At 27.9% G+C, this 21,140-nt stretch overlaps 3 protein-coding genes across 5 annotated transcripts in view; all 3 read right to left on the bottom strand.

The window, feature by feature from the left end:
- Window positions 1-11,658: 11,658 nt before the first annotated feature.
- On the bottom strand, window positions 11,659-13,332 carry LOC113373630. The gene is made up of 4 exons (XM_026613914.1): window positions 13,275-13,332; window positions 13,051-13,190; window positions 12,461-12,611; window positions 11,659-12,382 (listed from the first exon to the last, which is right to left on the bottom strand). Exons 1-4 carry the CDS (start codon window positions 13,330-13,332, stop codon window positions 11,814-11,816), a joined length of 918 nt encoding a protein of 305 aa, XP_026469699.1. The 3' UTR covers window positions 11,659-11,813.
- Window positions 13,333-13,963: 631 nt separating this feature from the next.
- Window positions 13,964-17,277, bottom strand: LOC113373629. The gene is made up of 10 exons (XM_026613913.1): window positions 17,197-17,277; window positions 16,700-16,757; window positions 16,567-16,593; window positions 16,084-16,137; window positions 15,927-15,998; window positions 15,433-15,483; window positions 15,034-15,096; window positions 14,831-14,866; window positions 14,267-14,587; window positions 13,964-14,133 (listed from the first exon to the last, which is right to left on the bottom strand). Exons 1-10 carry the CDS (start codon window positions 17,275-17,277, stop codon window positions 13,979-13,981), a joined length of 918 nt encoding a protein of 305 aa, XP_026469698.1. The 3' UTR covers window positions 13,964-13,978.
- A 1,792-nt stretch (window positions 17,278-19,069) lies between these two features.
- LOC113374086 overlaps window positions 19,070-21,140 on the bottom strand; it is a 93,986-nt gene continuing 91,915 nt past the window's right edge. For all 3 annotated transcript variants that reach the window (XM_026614345.1, XM_026614340.1, XM_026614342.1), the window contains 7 exons: window positions 20,719-20,754; window positions 20,563-20,595; window positions 20,193-20,231; window positions 20,011-20,049; window positions 19,695-19,742; window positions 19,366-19,442; window positions 19,070-19,124 (listed from right to left, as the gene is read on the bottom strand). In XM_026614345.1, coding sequence (XP_026470130.1) covers window positions 19,110-19,124; window positions 19,366-19,442; window positions 19,695-19,742; window positions 20,011-20,049; window positions 20,193-20,231; window positions 20,563-20,595; window positions 20,719-20,754 — 287 coding nt within the window. In that variant the 3' untranslated portion in view covers window positions 19,070-19,109. The remainder of the gene's footprint in view (window positions 19,125-19,365; window positions 19,443-19,694; window positions 19,743-20,010; window positions 20,050-20,192; window positions 20,232-20,562; window positions 20,596-20,718; window positions 20,755-21,140) is intronic.

The following is a 21,140-nucleotide window of genomic DNA, read 5'->3' as shown; positions in this document are numbered from 1 at the left end:
CTGTGTACGATATAACAAGTTTCGTAATTACAACATGCTATAGAGATCTACAGCACACACACACGATGCAAGGCGTACATTCATGCATTGTGTCCAGAGTACTGTATCCGATATCAATACAAGATACAAAGTCGTATTCGTTTCGCGGACATCGAATTCCAATGTATCGGCTTACCGTGGTACGCTATCAGTGTGCTCCAACAGCACAATACCCTCATCAGAAAGGAGACGGATGGACGAGCGGCGACGATGCCTGGTCGCTCGCTGGCTCGTCTTTATCTGAACTAGCTGACTGGAAGCTGATAGAACGATCGCTGGTTAAAGTTTATTCAACAATATAAAGTATAATAGAATTTTTATCACTATTAAAATTATGTTAAATCAACATAATTCATTTTCTATCACTGAAATATAAATTACCATGGTAATATTATGAAAATCGACCTGCAAATAAAGGGTAGGCGCGACACAAAGTCCTACTTGATTTTCAGCAATTCAGTATATATACTGTCTAAACCAGCGATGGACTACATTACAAGACATAACACGTATCAAATAAGCAATTATCGAATTATGTTCAATATAATTTTCAGTTAAATAATAATAATAATAATAAATGGTGGTCTGCCCAAAGACAGGTCCATGGTGTTAGAGCCACCACAACAAATGATTTCCTTGCCCTACATCCTATAACCTATTTATTTATTACAGTTAAATACCAATTATTAAGGTGACCATATTTTTTCCCATCCGGGACGGATTAGAATGTGTGTGAGAACGGGGGGAGGGGGGAGAGAGGTTCGTGTTGGTGAGCTATAAACTTATACGCACATTTTTTCGGTTCTAATTTTCTATTGAAATATATTCAAAAAAATATTGGCAATCAAAACATTTTTAAAAATCCGGGGCAATCCGGGGCAAAAACACCTAAAATCGGGACAAATATTGCTTATAGAAAAAGCCGGGACGCAAGACGGAAAATCGAGACTGTCCCGGCCAATCCGGGACAAATGGTCACCTTACAATTATAGAAATATACATTATTACTATTTTTCGAAAATTTTGTCATCTGTTTCTTTTCACCCCAAGGCGGTAAAATAGGACAGCCATAGAGCAAACTGATCCAATGCTTTATATTTAATTTTAAATCATTTTACGGAATAATAGCTACATTATTCAATCAATGCAAAATACAAATTTAATGGGCATATTTTTTACAGACATCTCACTAAATACAACCTTAATCTGGTATTCTGTCAAAAATATTCATCATCAGAGTTGGAATAACTACTAAATTAATTTATCTCTTGTACATTCCCCATTTGGAACCTTATTTACTTTTTTACAATTTCTTTTATTGTTAGCATGTGTCCTTATATAAAAACACTGAACCTAAAAATAGCAAAACATCTTATAAAGCAATTAATTAAGTATACTTAAAAAGAGCTTAAAATAAAAAAAAACTAGCAACAAAAAAATAATTTTGTTATGAGTTTTGATAAATGGCGGTTTGTCTGCTGAGAGCGATATCGTAAGAATATTTTTCTACTTTAAAATACAACTGTTAAATTATTGCATATTTATATTCTATGTTGGTATATACTTTAAAACGACTACAAAACCTTTTATTTCGCATTTTGCCTTAATAAAGTTAAAGTTTGCTTTACTTGTTTAATGTTCTTCCAAAAAATGTCACAATTGTACCCACAAAATTTTTTACAACCGTGCCGAATGAACATTTTCGAAAATAAGTCATCGTTATGACTGACAATGAGTTAGATAATTTATTTGTTGAACCAGTATACCAGCAAAATGATCAATTTGTATAAAAGTACCAGTTATTACTAAAAGAAATCAACATGGAAACTTATGTTTGTCTGTTTAAAAGCAATGCGGTGTACAGAAAATGTTAATTTAAGGCGTTGACTCATTGCAATAATGGAAGCTCGGTCGAACAAACTTACTTCTTCTTTCTCTTTTTGGACACTATCTCAAAATCAGTACAGTTTAGTAGTTATTATCACTAAGTTCTCAAAGATTGTATATATATATTATGATTGTATGTATATTATCAAAGATTGTACAGCAGGAAGTTTGCTTTATATTTATAACTATATTAATTTTAGTTAATTTTTAAATGATGATTCCATCCGAATTTACAATGAGATACATAGAATATCTCTATTAATCTTATCCTATATGTAGTAGATTTTGATAAAATGTTTAATTTATTAAGTTATTTCATTCTGTAGCAAATTGTCCTCCAGCTTGATATCATTTTACCACCGAAGCATCGGACGGTTGCACAATGCCGGATACACAATGGCCGGTTATGACGCGCGATTGTTGCGACCTATGTCTGCTTCGCCTGCAAAAATATAATAGTTATTGTTGAAAAGTTTACAGAGTTGTTTCTGCTGCACATGCTGCATAAGCGGACTCGTGTCAGGGAAAACATGTTCTGTACATATGTGTACACGTAGCCTTATTAAGTTTATATTATCTCCATAAAAGTTTTTAGGGTAATATATTCCTTTGAAGATGAACTTATACAAAGCAATAGTTAAAAACTAATGACAATAATCGTTATAGCTGAGGGTTTTAGTACAAAATTGCGATAAAACATATTACAAGCCATAATCTGCCATTCATCGCAACAAACAAATATTTTTTTTTTATTTCTCTTTATTGAATTACAATCTGTCTTTACAAAAAGGAAGACATTCAGTAATTTCGATGATATATGAAATAACAACAAACAAATATGACAAGTAATTTTTTACATATAAAAGCAAATATCCTGGGTCTTCTATAATTGTACAGAATTAGTATCGTGAATTTCTTTAATTTCATATCAAAATGTATCTATTGTTAATACAATTTTTCTAGGTAGTTTCCATGTTTTTGCAAGTAGTCCTAGTAAATTTATTGTTTCAAAGTGAGTACCTACATTTTTCTTCTATTTCGTCGCTGTATTATATACACAGTACCAGTACTCTGGCAATTGTCAATGTCTAGTGCTAGTCTGCAGTGGAGCATATATTGTTGTCCTGAGGGAAAATCCCCTCAATCCCTGCTTGACCGACTTGGTCGCCTTATAACTAGGATACTACTGTTTGTAGATCCCCCGAAATTTACGTACAGTTGCGTACTCTCTGGCAATTTACTCTATATTTTAGTGACTCAAAGTGTAATAATCATTGCTAGAAGCAAATGCTTCTAAATTATATTTTTATATGAATGTAGATTTTCATTTATCCACAAGAAGATTTGGTTAATATTGTTTTCTGATGATTTCAAATGATATCATTCAAATCGTTTGACATGAAGAATCACAAAAGTATATTATTTAAATAAGTGTATGTATGTATGTGGGCACGCTTTCTCGATATTTTGTTATAAATACCAGTTCCAAACAATTAAAACCCATTTGATAAAACCATATAAGAACTCACCATGTCTAGTTTTGTGGGACGATCAGCGCAAACGTTCTTTTTAAAATAGCAGATAATCGCAAAATATTTCGATCACATTTTTGTCAAAAATCTTGAACCAATTGCGAAAATTGAAAACCAGTCCGGGAGGTATCACTTGGAAATTGCTCTGTTATGCTTTTCGTAACCAGAGGCCGGGCTGATTCTTTGTAATCAATTGTTGAACTTTTCTGACGATTGCAATGAAGCTTTTTATGATGCTAGAGTTCATAATCTTAAAATATTGTTTCTACAGGAAAACTGGTTCATTATAAATGCGTATTAATATTTGGAATAACTGGCAGCAGCATCGAAGTATAAAAGTTTTATTGTAACAATTTTAAAATTTATTAAATCCCAATTCTTATTGATTGAGATGATTATTTTCACATTTTGGGAATATTATGCAAATTGTTTTATTCTAATATGCCAATAACACCTAGTTTGCCTGTATTTGTTAAAATTAAAAATTTGTGAAAACGTCAGTTTGTTATGATATTCATAACCCATTACATATATAAATGCAGAGCATTACTATTATATTATTATTTTGTATCAATTTTGTTTTATTTATATAGTGTTTAAGATATAAAATCTTCAGTTTATTATTAAATATATGCAAGACTTATTCAATACGTTGCCTAATATAAAATTCAGTATGTTGCACAACTGTTTTGTTATGATTTGTTTTATACTTGTGCTTTGAAAAATATTTAGTAAAAGTGATTGCCTTGTTAAACTATAGGTAAAGGACTAGATAAATTACAATTATTAGTTTTAAACAATATATTTCTGGATTTTATCATTTGTCCTCCGATGCTACCCTGTGGCCAACTGGGGAGTTAAATGTCACATGCACACAACACAGACTCTAGCGGCTTTCCTTACGGATGAATTATCTTGCTAAGCCCGAGAACGGCAACCCATACTTGGCACACGCCTCGTAAGTCATTGCAAGGGGCAAAGCTATCGTCCTGTCATGCAGTTTAACTGAACACCATATAAATAAAAGCGAAAAAATCAACATCTATTTCTCCACACAGTATAAGATCCGTATTTCAGATTTACAACATTGTTTTGTTTGACAAGATAATTCAATAAGTGTAGTTATTTGGCTTCATATCTAAGGATGCTGAATAGGGATAGTTTTATACATGTTGTTGCTAATATCGTTGCAAAACATGCGTCTAGATTTGAATCTCTTGTTTTCGGCCAGTATTTCAGTAACTTGCCAAATACATGTAGATTTTGTATTTGCATATACTACGTATGCAAGTTCAATCGCCCAATAGTAATTAGACTTTCTAAGGATATTTTTTTGGTCTTTTGATATATATATATATATATATATATATATATATATGATTTAGTAGTTAATTTTGATGTTGAAATATATGATTGAGTTCTTGAGGGCGATACATCAAACAAAGAAAAGGCAAACATTTATAAAATAATCTTTAATTCCAAACGTTTCCACATACAAATTGATGTCATCATCAGTGGATACTGAACATGGTATTTTATATCTAAAAATGTGTAAACATCACAAAATTTTGCACTAACATTGATACAACTAACCAGTCGGTAATCATAAATTTTTTTAATAAGAAGTCTTGTTTTGCAAAACTGTGGAGAAAATTGAAGTATTTTTGCACAGATCGGAGGCTATGTAATAGCTGTGAATCCCGACTCTTGCCTCGATCTGTGCAAAAATACTTATTTTTTTTCCACAGTTTTGCATAACAAAACTCTCATTATTTTTCTTATTAAAAAATTCATGATTATCGACTGATTAGTTGTATCAATGTCAGTGCAAAATACTGTGATGTATACACATTTTTAGATATAAAATACCATGTCGAATATCCACTGATGATGACATCAAATTGTATGCTAAAACGTTTGGAATTAAAGATTATTTTATAAATCTTTGTCGTTTCTTTATTTGATGTATCGCCCTCAAGAATTCATATGCATATATATAATCTATTTTTCATATGCTAAAATGTTAGGGGTTGACCACGATTAAGACTCTTATCTATTATTTTTTCAATCAATTTATTTTATTTTATTAAAAATTAATTTATAATTAAGAAATACATACAACCATACATTTTCACATCAGCATAAAGTTTTATTTTGTAATAGTCTTTTCGCTTTCAGTCAAGAAATGTTTTTTATCAAAGTTCGATTCTAATTTTCTTGAACTTATAAAACCCTTTGTACTCGGATGCCTCTTAGGATTGGCCACCCTTAACACTAAATGCTAACTAAATTTTTTGCGGATAGGTGTATGCAGTCTAGTTCACATTTTTGATGGTCAGGAATAACTAAAAGTTATTTGTGATCCAACAAGATTTTTTAATAATCATTTTTTGAATGAATACATGCATACTAGCACATTTATAATAGGTAACCGCGTGATATCAGTGAAATGAATGAAAGGGATCTCTTTGACTATATAATTTATTATTTCTTGCAATGAGCATATATTGTAGCATTTGATTACGGATGTTTTAACTGAAGTTAACGCGCTTGTCCAGAAATTCTCTGTCCCAAATCGTTGATCATTTTGTGCGTTGCACGACTGTTGTGCGCTGTTGATTATTTGATTATCTCCGGTCTTTTCGGCAATCAAACTTTTCGCCGAGCAACTCTCTCATCCCGCCTTACGTGATCAGACCATGTCTATTGAGTTATCTGACATCTGATTGGCAGTAGTTATTTCCTCGTGGCTATAGGGAGAGCTTTTCAGACATGTATTTCCATTTTCCAGTACGTTTTTCTTTGAAAATATAACGTGGTTATTTGATGCCATGATGTAGCTTATTAATATTTCATATAGTTCAGACATTTATATACATATATACATGCCTATTCAAACACGCACACATTGAATCTTGAATGTGTATTGTATGGAGCTTTGAACAAGAATCCAAAAACAGCAAATAAAAACCATAAAAATTTTTCTTCAAATTTCAAAATGTCTTTAATGTTTCACTGCATTTTGTTTTATCATCAGCTTAGTTATTTTACTTGATCCTTTGAACGTAATTTTGAATACCTTTTTGTGCTACCCTGTTTTTCCGATATTTATTTATAAGTCCAGTAGCTGTGAAACGATGACCCTTGGTCCTTTTGCTTTGATATCGCATGACTCATAAGGGTGACGTTTATTGGTTTTGTTAAATGCAACACAATAGAGAATTTTTTGCACAGGGAGGAAAACCAAGTCTTAGTTTTTCTTTGAACTCTTTGTACGTGCACTGTATAGGTTTATCACTTCGCACAATATAAATCTTTGTCAAATATTTGCAACGTTAATAAAACCACGGTCGAGTTGATATTTATATTGAATTTTTGGAGTTTTTTTGCACAAGGAAGGAATGTGTCTGGTCTATAGGAAATACTGCTAGAAATGCTAATCTCAAATTTAGTTATTATTTATATAATAATCACTCAAAATTATTAAACAAATTATTAAACAATTGAGCCACTACCAATTATTTGTGTCAAAAACCATTAGTTTTTTTTAATTCAAGTTTGAAAAGCGATCAGAACTTAAGCTTTATAAGCTGCTGTGGGAAATTACTTACTCTGGTACAACGTCGATTTGGCAACCAAAATGGCTACACAAACAGTGTTCTATCACTATGTGATCAATTTTATTATTACAATTTCTGTTATACTGATGAAAATTCATTGATCACATAGTGATAGAACACTGTTTATGTAGCCATTTTGGTTGCCAAATCGACGTTGTACCTAAGTAAGTTATTTCCCACAACAGCTTATTGAGCTTAAGTTTTGATCGCTCTTCAAACAATTAAGCATTAAGGATCATTTTCTATAATTAAAACAAAAAGCAAGATTACATAACTATTTATAAATAAATAATTTGGGTTTAGGCTTGAATACCAGAAAAGTTTTTCTAGATAACAATAACATCGTGCACGAAAAACCAGGTTACGACCCACAAAAGATACCTAGGCAATAAATAAGATTTATTAGTAATTCCGTAAGTTCTTATAGATGACTCGATGACCGTTAACCGGCGACCCGGAAATACTTTATGTATCAGCTAAATGAATTGCTCATCGCTCGTTTAATAATATATCACGTAGACGGACGCCGATGTCATTATTTTATCGACAATTTTAGACGTCGTTAAACCGCTTTTATCTATTTTATAAAGCTCCGATTTGCAGGGTCTTTTTATTAGATGGATGAAATTTAGGGGCTATAATAAGGAAGTATATTAAAGCGTAAAGCGGACTTTGGGTTTAGCTGTACATTTTGAGTAAGGTTTTATGCTGGTTTAAGACTAGTATTACACTAGTATGCAATCCAAAACTCATAATATATAATTTATTATATATAAAATTCACATATTCTTATTTCTGAGCAGACTCTCCATACGCCACTATCAACATTTTAAATATGTTATTGTTAATCATAAGGTGGGACAGGGCACAAATGTCCCTGAATTTCAGTAATTATACTGTCTAAACCAAATTAACTACATCACATCACATAACATGCATCAAACAAATAACTATCGTGCTATGTATAAATAATCAATAAAGTTTACAATTGACTCTCAATTATACAAATGTTTTTTAACTTCCCGTAGGGTAAGTTATTGTAATGGGCCGAAAATCGGAATTGAAAATTTTGACATTTCTCGACGTTTTGAAGGTTTCTGAACGTTTTGGCATACCTCAGAAAAAATGGATGTGTGTGTGTGTGTGTGTGGTGTGTGTGTGTGTATGTATGTGTGGATACAAATTTCCAGTCACGTTTTAGGGCGCACGGATCAACCGATTTGAATGGTTCAAAAACATTCGATTCCTATTGATTGGAAAAGAGCTGATTAGTTTTTGACAAAGGCAGGTCCAGCCGTTTCGGAGATACGGAGCAAAGAGTGCAGAAAATAGAAATCGAATTTTTGAGCGAACGGAGTATCCGATTTGAATGATCTAAAAAACATTCAATTAGTAATGATTGGGAGAAGTGTTTATTAGTTTTTGGCAAAGGCAGGCCCAGCCATTTCGAAGATACGGAGCTAAATATGTAAAAAATGGCAGTTTTTGAGAGAACTAAGCGTCCGATTTAAAAGATTCAAAGAACTTTTGCTTGTCTTAACAAAATAATTGATTTTGGAAAAAAAATTTTGTTCCAATTTTTTTTTTTTTTTTTTTTTTTTTTAGTATTTTGTATATCGAAAATATTTCAGATTTTATTTTTAATTCTGACTATAGTTCTAATATACTTTAGAAATAATTTCAACTCTGCAATTCGGTTTATATAATTCTTATAAATATTAGACAATGTTACTATATTTATAATAATCTATTTGAAAACATTCAATATTCCTCGAACATTTCGTTACGGTGCGGGAAGTTCCAGCAATTTGCCTCAAGGCACGATGCCATAATTGCCTCAAGACAGAATTCCACTTACAGCTAGTTCTACTATTGTTTTTAAAGCTGTTATCTGCTACTTTTTACCCTATTGACGGTGTAAAAGGATCAGCCAAGTCGCAACCAAATTCAATGTCTTATTTTTATTTGTAAAAGATTTTTGCAAAATAGTAGCTACATTTGGCTAAATTTTTCAACCATTGCTAAATATAATATGCTAAATACAGTATGCATGGGGCATATTTTTACAAAGATCACACTATATATGAACTTGATCTGGAACTTGAAATAAATTATAATTTTTGAGACACCAATCTAAATTGTTATCAACGCGTATATGGAATTCTGCATTGCAGCATCTTTTGCAAATGTTATTTCTAGAACATATATTAATGATATCAAATAGAACTGTATTATGAAAGAGTATTGTATCGTCTGCGGTAAATAAGTCTGAAACTTCAATAAACCTTCCATAAACAGGCGGTTTTCCCATTCAAAGTTCTTAAATAGGTACTCTCTGTTCGAGTCGCATCGAGGGCTCACACGAACGATATTTCAGAATCTGTCTAGACCCGGTTTTGTGTTGAAACTTTTGATGGATTGATACTTTTCACTCTTAACGTGTGCCAGGCACTTATAATTGATTTTAAAGGCATGTCTTTTCTTCAGATCACTTAAATCGGTTTCAAACGTGCGTTGAAATATTAACCTCACCATACAGCAAAACTCGTTCACTTTTGATTAATAATTTTAATAATTTAAAGAGTAATCCTCTTTGGACTTCAAAATAATCTGACTACATCAATAAGAATGTTATATAATATATATTATATATTAATTTTTTTATTTTACGTATCTGGTAATTCTAATATTTTCGTTCCTCAGCTCATGTCAAATATCTTATAGTATAAGCTACTAATGAAATTTTAAGCATTTTTACACATATTTCATTAGACGAATAACACGATGCCGTCTAAAAATCAGTTCGACTAGGTACACAAATACGTATAATGTAATCCCAAGGTATTATAGCCAACCAAGTGTTAAAATAAATATGAGGACATATAAGAAAAAGTTTGTTTGGTGATGAAATAAATATCGTCCTTTGTTGGTTTTGCTTGTGACCAATCGAATAAAATCCGATATGAGTTTTTCTCGCCTTTTGTCATTTTGACTCTCAGAGAATTGAGTGGAGTGACTTTTTTGTCTCCTACGCATTATTACATTTCTGTTCTGATCCAGGTCTCATTTCAGATTGACATGTGGAAAATTACTTTTCACAAAAAAATGCATTCATTTTGATACAGCGAATTTAAGAAGATTATTTATTTCAAATTTATTTGAAATGCATATAAATTAATGCAAAATATAGTAATTTGAAATGTAAATTTTATATATAATGTGAAGTCCAGTCTTCCACCATGCATCAGGGATTCAAGGTATCTACTGCGAATCCAGGTTAGATAAACGCTTGAGATAACCTAATATCAAGCAGTATGGTGATCGGTTTTTACTTGAAAATATAAATAGCAATTTGTTTCTAAGTAAAATTAGCCTTTCGTGGCAATGCTGTAATATCCAAATTTAAAAAAGAACAAATTATTTGGATTGCTAGTTCCGAATATAATAGGAATTATAAGTATCTATATCATTTCGGTCATTATACAATCGTAAAATTCACGTCGAGTATTTTGTAGCAAAACAAAAATATTTTCATTACCATCTCTTCTTTCGACGTAAATTTTATTTTTGACTCTAGTTACTCTCAATTTAGCGGACAAGGTAAGAGATATTAAATAGCAATTCAGCCGAGAAGGCAGCTGGTACTCAAATCGCACGTTTACAAAGCGCTCTCTCCTGCTCATCAAATATTAAATGCCTTTTAGCACTACGATATGCCCAAGAACTTGTTAAACGTCTCGGTTTCGAGAAAGCTCCACGACCACGGGATAAACGTAAACCAGGGACTATTTTTGAGATAACAGGTCTATAAATATTTTTGCTTGAAAGCTTTTTAAGCCGAACGTTCATTAATAAGGCCCCGAATTTTGTAAAAATGATTATAAGGAAAAGAAACTTTAGATTTAGTAGGATGTGTTGGATAGGATGTTGATAAAAAATTAGGAACAACATTTTTGCAAAATCATGCACACGTTGTTCAATACAAAATTTATACGCTTATAACAAATAACTTCAAGCGTATTTCTGATTTAAATATAAAAAGCTCAAAATATATAGAGTATAGATCATTACTTATATTGGTAATTTTATTCATTCTATACTTTATGATTGTGTAGTTGAAAACAAAATTCATACACATATTTATGAATAATATTGATATACAAATTTATTATGAATTATTTAAAATTGATAATTAAAGTTATACATTTTTTACATAATATATATTTTACATATCTCAAGCAGTTGTGAATGATATAAAAGATTATGAAAAAAATATTTATAATTATATTATATTGTTTATATTTTATATTTATAGTTCACCTATTTCCTTTATATATATATTGAATATTACAGTTATAAAAGTTTACTTTAAGCTCTCAGTCAAGAGTTGGATTTTTTTAAATCTGATTTAAACATAAATATAGTCAAATTATATTATGTAAAGATCATTACTTATATTGATTATTTTATACATTCTGTATTTCGTTTACTTTTTAGCTGCTGAAACCAAATTATTTATTGAAATATGAATTTTACGAAGAATTACAAAGAAAGATTTTGTAAATTTTGTGGTACGTGTAAAAAAATACTAAAAAATTTTTAATTTTTCTATTAAGGTTTGTTTGATTGAAATGTGCAGTGTTTTTTTTTTTGTAATCAATATCAATTTGTTTGATTCATGACATTTAATAATTTTATTTCAATATGTACAGACATTTATCTTTTATGAAATAATTCAATGTCGCGCTGACCTTGATTTTGTATAATCATGCAATCTATCGTGAACTTTTTCACTATTTCCTTCAAGTGCAGGCACACTAATTGTATGTTGAAATTTTATGATCTTATGACCATTATTTTTGAATATATCAACAATATCAAGCTCTTCATATGACGTGTCTAGGTGGGGTTTCGAAATTTCCTTTTGTTTTTTATAAACTGTATGTTTATAAGGGGCATTTGCAATTATTGTGTATTTTTGTACACTGTACGTATTTTCTTTGATAGATTTTTTCTTATTTGTGGTATCTTTTTCATCCCAAAGATTTAAATCGCCCGTGTAGACTGGAATTTTTGGCAATTCTTCACTTTCTTCAATATATTCGGGGTGCATGAGAACTTGAGAGTGGACATTGCGTTCTAAGGCGTTATCACGTCTTATAATTTCAGGATTTCGTGCGGAAGATTCCTTCATAAACATTTGATTTTCTTCGCTATCAAAAATATTTTTTATGCCATAATCGTCATTAAAAGTGTCATCATACTCGTGCATATTATTATGTTTGCTGGACCACTCATCGTGTTCTGTAAAAATTTTTAGTTGTGCAAAACAAATACAATTAAAATTAAAATTAAAAAAATATATAAATTTGTCAATATTACCATTTATTTCTTTATGTTCGATAATATGATGATCCTCAATTTCATGGTATTCCGTGTGCAGTTCTTTAGTCAACGTGATAGTGCAATCATTAATTTTGCACTTACGGACATCTTCGTCCAATTTTGTACAGCTTTCATATAAGCCTGATAACTTGAGTTAATTGCATGCGATTGATGATCAAAATTCAATCGAAATGAAAAATAAATCAATATATTACATTTATTAATATCATGACAAAATTGTTTAGTGCAAGACCGAATCTTCATGAGAAGAATCGGCCAGTGAAACGCAATACATTATTTTCTAATTAAAAACATTGACAATTCCATCTAATGAGAACATTTTTTTTCTCTAAGTTATAAAATACATTTTATAGGTGCACTACAAAAAACGCATACATTTACAGATACAGAACATATTATAATGCATTTAACTAAATGTAATAGACAATTTTTTTGTGATAAAAAGGGAAAGAATTTGATCATTAAAAAAATCAATTAGTTATATGTGCGAATAAAAACGTAAAATTTACAAATTGAATTTTGAAAATTCAACCTATAAATTAGAAGTAAAAAACAGTATATCTTACCTTTTCGACTATCGAAAAAAAACTTAAATCTTGATTATCACATTGTAGCAATTGCGTCGTAGTTTGCTTCAGTAATGGAAGAACAACTAGAGCTACTTCTTTACGCAACGATAGAATAACATGATCGTTTTTGCAATGGCCTATTAAAATCGGTTTGAAAATAAATCGATTAAATATTTAAGATTTTGTGCTTTATTTAAATAAATATTTGTGGTTATACATACCACTAGCCTCAGATAAAACGACACAAACTGCAATACAAAATAAATGCAGCAGCTTCATGGTTTGTTGTCGATTATGAAGTCATTTTATGACATCGAATATAAAGTCATATATAAAAAAAATAATTTCATGGCATATGTAAAATTGAATTGATTCCAGCGTGAGTTTGAAATAAATTAATTTTACATAAATCTGCAATATGCTTACTTAATAAAATTTTTCTGATAAATGTCTTATTGAAAACAAATGACCTATTACGTTCAGAAGATATTTCAGATCTGATGTTTTTAAATTAACTTTGAGCTTGTGGTTTTCTTTATAAATATAGCAATAATGATACTAATGATTTAAATATGTTGGGTACATAAACATGTTATATGATAAGTAAGCATTACTATTGTTTTCATCCATATCATAAAACATGAAACATAAAAAAATTTCAACATAAATTTTGCTTTTTGTGTTAAAATTATTATTTCATGTTCACCATTTAATTATTCATCGCAATATTTTTTTATTTCATTTTTTTTATTTATATTAATAACAATCAGAACAATGGATTCGATTATCAACTAATTGTAAAGATTAACTTTTGATAATATTTTTTTTTTCATTCAAATCTACCTGATTGAAGTACTAGACTTTTTCAAACAAACGCCTTATATTTAACAAATCATTTATTTTGGTTGTCTATACATTTAGTGCATTATTCTGCTTCTTTCACAGTTATAATCGTGGTTCTTTTAATGAGATCTACTTCATTGTATTTTTCTTCATCTAATTTCAATAATTTTATTGCCTCTTTCTTTTGCTTATTTGTCAACGATATTCTGCGATTGCTGAAGCCCACATATATGTCACCTGATATTTCAAAGTATTTAACACATAATAACTAAATTTATATATATATATATATATATATATCTAATTTATTACTTATATTTTTATTTTGTGTTGGATATAGAGTTTGGACATAATTATAAACTTAAAATACCTGGATGAATATGACTCTCAATTCCACTATCTTTACTTTCTTCCATACCGCCCTCTTCACCATAATTTGGTAAAGCATATGCACCTTCTGTACCAGAATTTTGTGTATTAATACTTCCAATTGCTAACGATCCAGGTTTGGTATCTTTTGCCCTTGAATCATCATATTTGTAATTCTCATTATGATAACCCCCGTAATGATCTTCTGTGTCATATTCTTCTATGCTATTATCTGAATGATAACTATGATGGGCATAGTTTTTACTACTACTATCTCCAGATTCTGAATCATCAATACCACTGCTCTCATAACTGACATCCGCTAAAAAATTTAATATATTTTGATTAAAACTAAAACCTGATATCAACTCAAACTGGTACTCAAATTGGACTGAAAACTTTCCGTGCAAAACCAGTTTTAATTTCAAAATAGAATCACACAAAACCAGTAGCTTAAAAATATAATAGCACAAAAATGTATCGCACAAAAACGGGTTTCATTGAATATATATAAACATACACATACGCATATACAATCGTGAAAGTTTTAATTTTCTAAGTTTACCTGAATCTAAGTAGTCGTAGATGCTATTTAGGTAACCTAAAATAATAGAACATACATGAATTACAGTATATTATATTTGCTGTATGAATTTACTAAAATATTAGGTTTTAAAAATGTAGCAAATGCAATTGCAGTATAGAATTTTAAGTAAAAAATGAATTTGCAATCAATAATTTGTAATTCATTTGATACTTTTTAATTACCTAAACTTGTTTTCCTCTTACTGCCTTTTCCTTTTCCTTTCCCTTTTCCTTTTCCGTGACCATCTATAAATTAAAATACATAATAGTCAGTTCAAATCTGTTGCATTTTTGCGAAATGATGGTTTATTCTCGAATCCATAAATTAGTGTTAAATTTAACTTTGAATCTGAATATTATATCTATAGAAGTTTAAATGATCATTACAATCATTTGAACAATAAAATGCAAATATATGTTCAAGTATTTTATCTGTTCCCAAGTATATGTAGAAATCATTTCGTTTTTAAATACTTAATTTTATTTTTATCTAAATGAAAACGAGTATTAGCAACACCAATTGCGTGTTTCGTAATTGATAATCATTACCTTAGATTCCACTATCAATTTTTTATAATTTACCTAAATTTTCATCACTGCTATTAGGATCTTCATGACTATGAAGAACAGCAACTATTAGAGAATAGAAATAATTAATAAACATAATAATAAAATGTTTTATATATTTAAGCTTTGTATTTTACTATACATGGCTTTGGGGAAAAATCGATTATTTATTAATTTGATCTAGGCAAATTAAACCTTATATGACAGTAATTTTTTGATTTTAATAATCCCATGATAGTGTAAATGAAAACGTTAGTCGAAAAATAAAATAAGACTCTTTTATCGGCAAATGCCTAGAGCTTAGCTTGCAGAATCTAGATTAATTATGCAGCTCATTGTTTGAATTTTGTAGGAATTAATCTAGTAACAATTATAATTATAATATTGATATTATAAATAATATATATATATATATATATATATATATATATATATATATACATTTACAGCCAAAGAATTAAATAAAAAATTAATAAAGCAGTGATTTGAAGCAATTGGTGAGAAATTACCTTGCTGCAAATAATGGGCTTTTAGCTCCTCGGTTTGATTTCGAAAATTTGCCAGTTCCTTATCTCGCTCTCCTTAATAAGATAAATATATATTACAAAACGCGATGTTATACAAATACACATAGATACTCAGAATAAGATATTAATTTTACTATACCTGGATAATAGGGTAATGCATTGCTAGGGTAAAATCCTTTATATGGAACAATGCCTGTAACAAAATGAAATATTTCATATATATTTTCGAATTTTTCAAACTATAATGTTTCTAATATATATATATATATATATATATATATATATATATATATATATAAGACTTTTATAAAGAAGGTGAAAAAAATAAGAAAAATAAGAAATACATGATAAGTTTATATATATTTATCATGTATTTATTTAATTTATTCTTTTTTTATTTTTTTTTTCACTTTCTTTATAAAAGTTTTTTACCATAGTTTTAAAGGAAAAACATGCATTAAATGACTTTTTGTGGAATTGTCATTTTTGTTTTTCATCAGAAATAATACGCATAATGATAGTTCAAAATAATTGATAGTTTGAATTACAATCGACAAAATATTATAATTCATACAGTAATTTATTTTTTATATATTTGAAACTTAGTGCAAATATTATTTACCTGGTTGCGAACCGTGTGGTGGACATCCTATAAGAAAATATTTAATCAATAATAATTTTCAAGATTATATATACATATATATATACATAATCTATATATATATATATATATATATATATATATATATATTTACCTGTGCAATCTTTGTTATATACTAGCAAAATCCAATAAGGTAAAGGAGGCAATTCAGCCTGCAATTAAAAATTGTTTAAAATTATAAATTAATTTTATATTGCATATTACATGCTTTTGTTAGTATATCATGCAAGATTTTATGAATTAGGTATTAAATATCTCTGTAATTATTTTAATTTTTAGAACATTCATTGTGCATTGTAGAATCTTAATTTAAGAATTTAACAAATATATTTAAATAGTAATGCATTTAAAGCAATGCTATAATTTTTACCGTTAGGAAATTAATAGTAAAACATACTTAGTACACCTGAATTATATTCCTGTTTCTGAATAATTTAAATCAATATTTAAAATTAAAACCATCTAAAAAAATCAGTTTTAATTAAAAAAAATTTTTCAATTTGTAATTGATCAAATTACTTGCAATAAATGTAATATTTATAAATATTATATTAATGCACATTTATAATAATATTATTCTGTAGATATTACTTGTTCTTCCGCAGCTGCATACGATATGACGAACAAACTTTTTATTGCGGGCAAAATTAATAAATGCATCCATGTTCTCATTTCTTGCAATGCGTTCTTAGATCTAAAGCAAAACTGGAATTTTTAACTACTTTTTATATATCTTTTAAATTCTTTCTATTTCTAAAGCTTTGCTTTCAGAAAAAAACGTGCACACAAAAAACAAAAAAGTTATTTTTATATTGACATTAACTAAGAAACAACCTGAAGCATAAATTTTATAAACACGTTTTTTTAAAAAAAAAATAACTGGGAACAAATATTACACATTAATTTTCCTTGTAATACAATTATTTACGCTTGCTCATTAAGAGTTTTTACATCATCGATTGCGATATTATATTTTATGATCGAATATATACATGTTTCGACTTTTAACCAATTAAACATAAATCATGAACATTATTTGATAATGTCACAATATTTTTATCATATTTTTTATATTTACATATTTATTGGAATGGGAAACTATTATTATATATTTATTCTTTTTAATAATTATTTAACAATTATTGATTATTACGAGGGAAACAAATCAGTAACATCAGATAAAAGCAAATTTATTTTCAAGGATATTATATGTAGATACATAAAATGTTCTTTGCAAGTAGTCTGTTTGCTATTGATAATACTAATAAAAAATATTATCATTTATAAAATATAATTGTATGTTAAATTTTAAAACATTACTTTACCACCTATTAATTAAGGTGACCATATTTTTTAAAGTAAAATCCGAGACGGAAATTTTTAATTATGCTAATCCAGTCGTTTATATAACAAATGCTATTCAAGGATACAATAAAAACAGCTTTTTTAAATGATTTTTTTTATTATAATTGCGGGCTTTTAGTAAGAAGTTTTAACAAGCTTCATACTTTGACTATTATATGCAATACTTCTTTATCTATGATATTATAACTTATATTTTTTTATCTATATGTTCCATTTTCTTCATAATTAATTTGAAAAAAAATAGCATTTGTTAGTTTGTTTTCTTAATTTTTATTAATTTAACTATTGATTTTCGAAAAACCGGGACTTCCGGGCCAAATAGAAAAATCCGGGACAAATATTTCTTTAAGAAAAACCCGGGACACAAGCTGGAAATCCGGGACTGTCCCGGACAATCCGGGACGTATGGTCACCTTACTATTAATGCAAATATGAAATTATATAAACGTATAGATTTTTGCTAAACTGATGTTTGAACTAATTAATTAAGTGAAGTTATTATATTTTTAATGATAACTATCAAAATTCAAATTCATTGTTTTTCTATTAATTTAAAGCTTGTTACACAAAATAATATATAATCTTCTATTATTATATTTGATACAACTGAAATCGGCAAATAAAAATATTAAAATATACCATTTAAATAAAGAATAATTTAAATGTAATACTTTGAATGAAGTACTCAAATATCAATAAAATTAGTAAGACATTTGTAAAAAAAAATATATTATCGTGCAATATTCAACTATGTCTTCGTATTACTTAACTGAATTATTTTTTTTCAATTAGTGTTTTCTGTATAAAACTGACTTGTGTAATCAATCATAATTTTTTTCTTAAACTTTAAAATATCTGAATTTAAAAATGATTTGAAATCTTATTCCACAAAACCAGTTTTTGCTAATGTTCATATAATTGTTTTATTTTTTATATCATTACAATTGTTTTAATGTAGACCAAAATTTCATCCAACAAATATGTGTTAATTTAATTCCCGTTACAATTCTTAACTACATTATAGTACACACCAATGATACAATTATTCAAATTATCTTTCAAAAAACTTAATTTAAAATGAATATTAATTTATTATTGCCAAATAATATAGTGTTGAATTTTGCGGTGCTGTTGGATTTTTAAGGCTGCGGGACCTGAAAATTAAATAAGCACTAATAAAAAATGAGTATTAAATTGTACTATTTGATACAATTAAATATATACAAAATATAAATTGAAAATTATATGTGAAGTTAAATGTTTACTCACTCTAACCGTTTTTTCAAGCATGAATAACAAAAACATGTTATTAAACTATTTTTAATGCATTTAACTTCAAACTATGATCCAAATCTATTGATTACTACATTTTAATATATAAGTATATATAATTACCAGTTTAAGTGCGGACTTTTCAGGGTCATATTTGATATCACTTGGAGGAATTAAATAGTACATTTGTCCACTTGATTCTATTTAAAAAAAATATTTGGATTATTTTATGGATGCTTAAACAATTTTTGTAATTATTTTGATCATATTCAATAATCAAATATTAATAGAATTCTAAAAGTTTTATTATGTCTAGTGATGTGATTATTCTCAGACACAAAAATAGTATTTAGAAGTATTCGAAAAAAATTATATATATATATATATATTGATATATATATATATATATATATATATATATATATATATAATGTAAAATAAAATGTGATTACCTTCTGTCCCGATTTTATTTAGTTGCCTGCTTCTTTTTTGTGGAAACCCTGTAATATAAATTATAATATACCTTAATAGCAAGATTAATTTTGATATGCATTGCTGAGTAGTATATTAGATTACCTTGGATAATTAGAATGATTTTTTAAAAATTAAATAAATTTTAAATAATAATAGGTATGTGTGGAAATAGACAATAATACAAACATTTTTTTAAATTTTTGTTTATATAGATTTTCATATAAATAATTTTGGTTTAAATGCAATAAATTATTTGCAAATACTTAGAAGTTTTAGATTGTCTGTTATATTTACCTTTCATAAGGGGCCCATAAGGTTTTGTAGATGCAGATGCTATAAAAATAAACAATATTTGTTGCTAAATTATTTTCACAAATTATTATTTTTTTAAATTTTAGATTATATAGATGTTCATATAGGACAATTCTAATTTTAATTCAATTAGAATTACTCTATTAGATCAATTATCAATTTACCTTGATGTGGGAGCACATATGGATTTGTCATTGGAGGGGCTATAAAAATAAATAATTTTTGTTACCAAATTGTTGTCAAAAATTATTTAATATATTCAAGTGTTCTAAATATCTATTTACAATAAATGAAATTAAAATTCGAAAAACAGAAATTAAATGAACAAGAATATTAGGTTTTTATGTATCTTTTTGAACTCGCTATTATTTTATCTGTCTAATAAAAAATTATTAATTTTTTAAATTACTCTACTTTATTGTAGCATTTTGTTCAAAAGAAATATTTTAAATAAATTGCTCGAAAGTATATTAAATGTTATAAATGCGCAATTAAGCTTGAATTTCAATAAATATAAATAAATATGTAATTTACCTAGTGTCTGGAAGGGATGAGATTTGTATCTATCTGTAAAAGAATCACAGTCATTATTAAGATATATACTTACACGCATTATCAACTAAATTTTAAATTTTCATTTCATTTTTGGTGATTATTATTCTACGTCCATAATATGATTTTTGCACTTACATGCTGGCGGCTGAAATAATGGCCCATTTGATGGATCTAAAATAATAAAATAAAATAATTCAATAGTTGATAAGTGAAAGAACAGGTGTCGTTTCATAAATTTTTAATTAATTAGAATTACTTCATAAAAAATCTAAATTTCCAAACGTTTCCATACTGTGATATGTTTCATATTAGTGTAAAATTTCACAAAATTAGTCTCATAATTAGTGCAAATTCACATAATATATATATATATATATATATATATATATATATATCAAATACGTTTAGATGCAATAATTCATGACAGTCTTTTTGGACAATATTAAAATTTATCAAAATATATTTCGAACATAAAAATTCAATGCAACCGACAATGAAAATGTTTTACATTATTAGTAATGAAACACAAATATACACTCAAACACAGAAGACATAGA

This window comes from Ctenocephalides felis, unplaced genomic scaffold, assembly GCF_003426905.1.
Source record: "Ctenocephalides felis isolate EL2017-DRISC unplaced genomic scaffold, ASM342690v1 CF-g0.4_SCAFFOLD_01604, whole genome shotgun sequence".
NCBI classification, from domain to species: Eukaryota; Metazoa; Arthropoda; class Insecta; order Siphonaptera; family Pulicidae; genus Ctenocephalides; species Ctenocephalides felis.
This window is presented reverse-complemented; position numbering and strand designations above follow the sequence as displayed.

Bases quoted from the DNA above. Each gene is read 5' to 3' on its own strand.
- LOC113373630 (XM_026613914.1), bottom strand. From the start codon at position 13,332: ATGAAGCTGCTGCATTTATTTTGTATTGCAGTTTGTGTCGTTTTATCT. The intron at 13,191-13,274 runs GTATGTATAACC...CGATTTTAATAG, and splicing joins CGTTTTATCTGAGGCTAGTG to GCCATTGCAAAAACGATCAT. The intron at 12,383-12,460 runs GTAATATTGACA...AAATTTTTACAG, and splicing joins CGAACATAAAGAAATAAATG to AACACGATGAGTGGTCCAGC.
- LOC113373629 (XM_026613913.1), bottom strand. From the start codon at position 17,277: ATGAGAACATGGATGCATTTATTAATTTTGCCCGCAATAAAAAGTTTG. The intron at 15,097-15,432 runs GTAAATTATAAA...TTTAATTTATAG, and splicing joins TAGCAGTGATGAAAATTTAG to ATGGTCACGGAAAAGGAAAA. The intron at 14,588-14,830 runs GTAAACTTAGAA...TAAATTTTTTAG, and splicing joins CTACGACTACTTAGATTCAG to CGGATGTCAGTTATGAGAGC.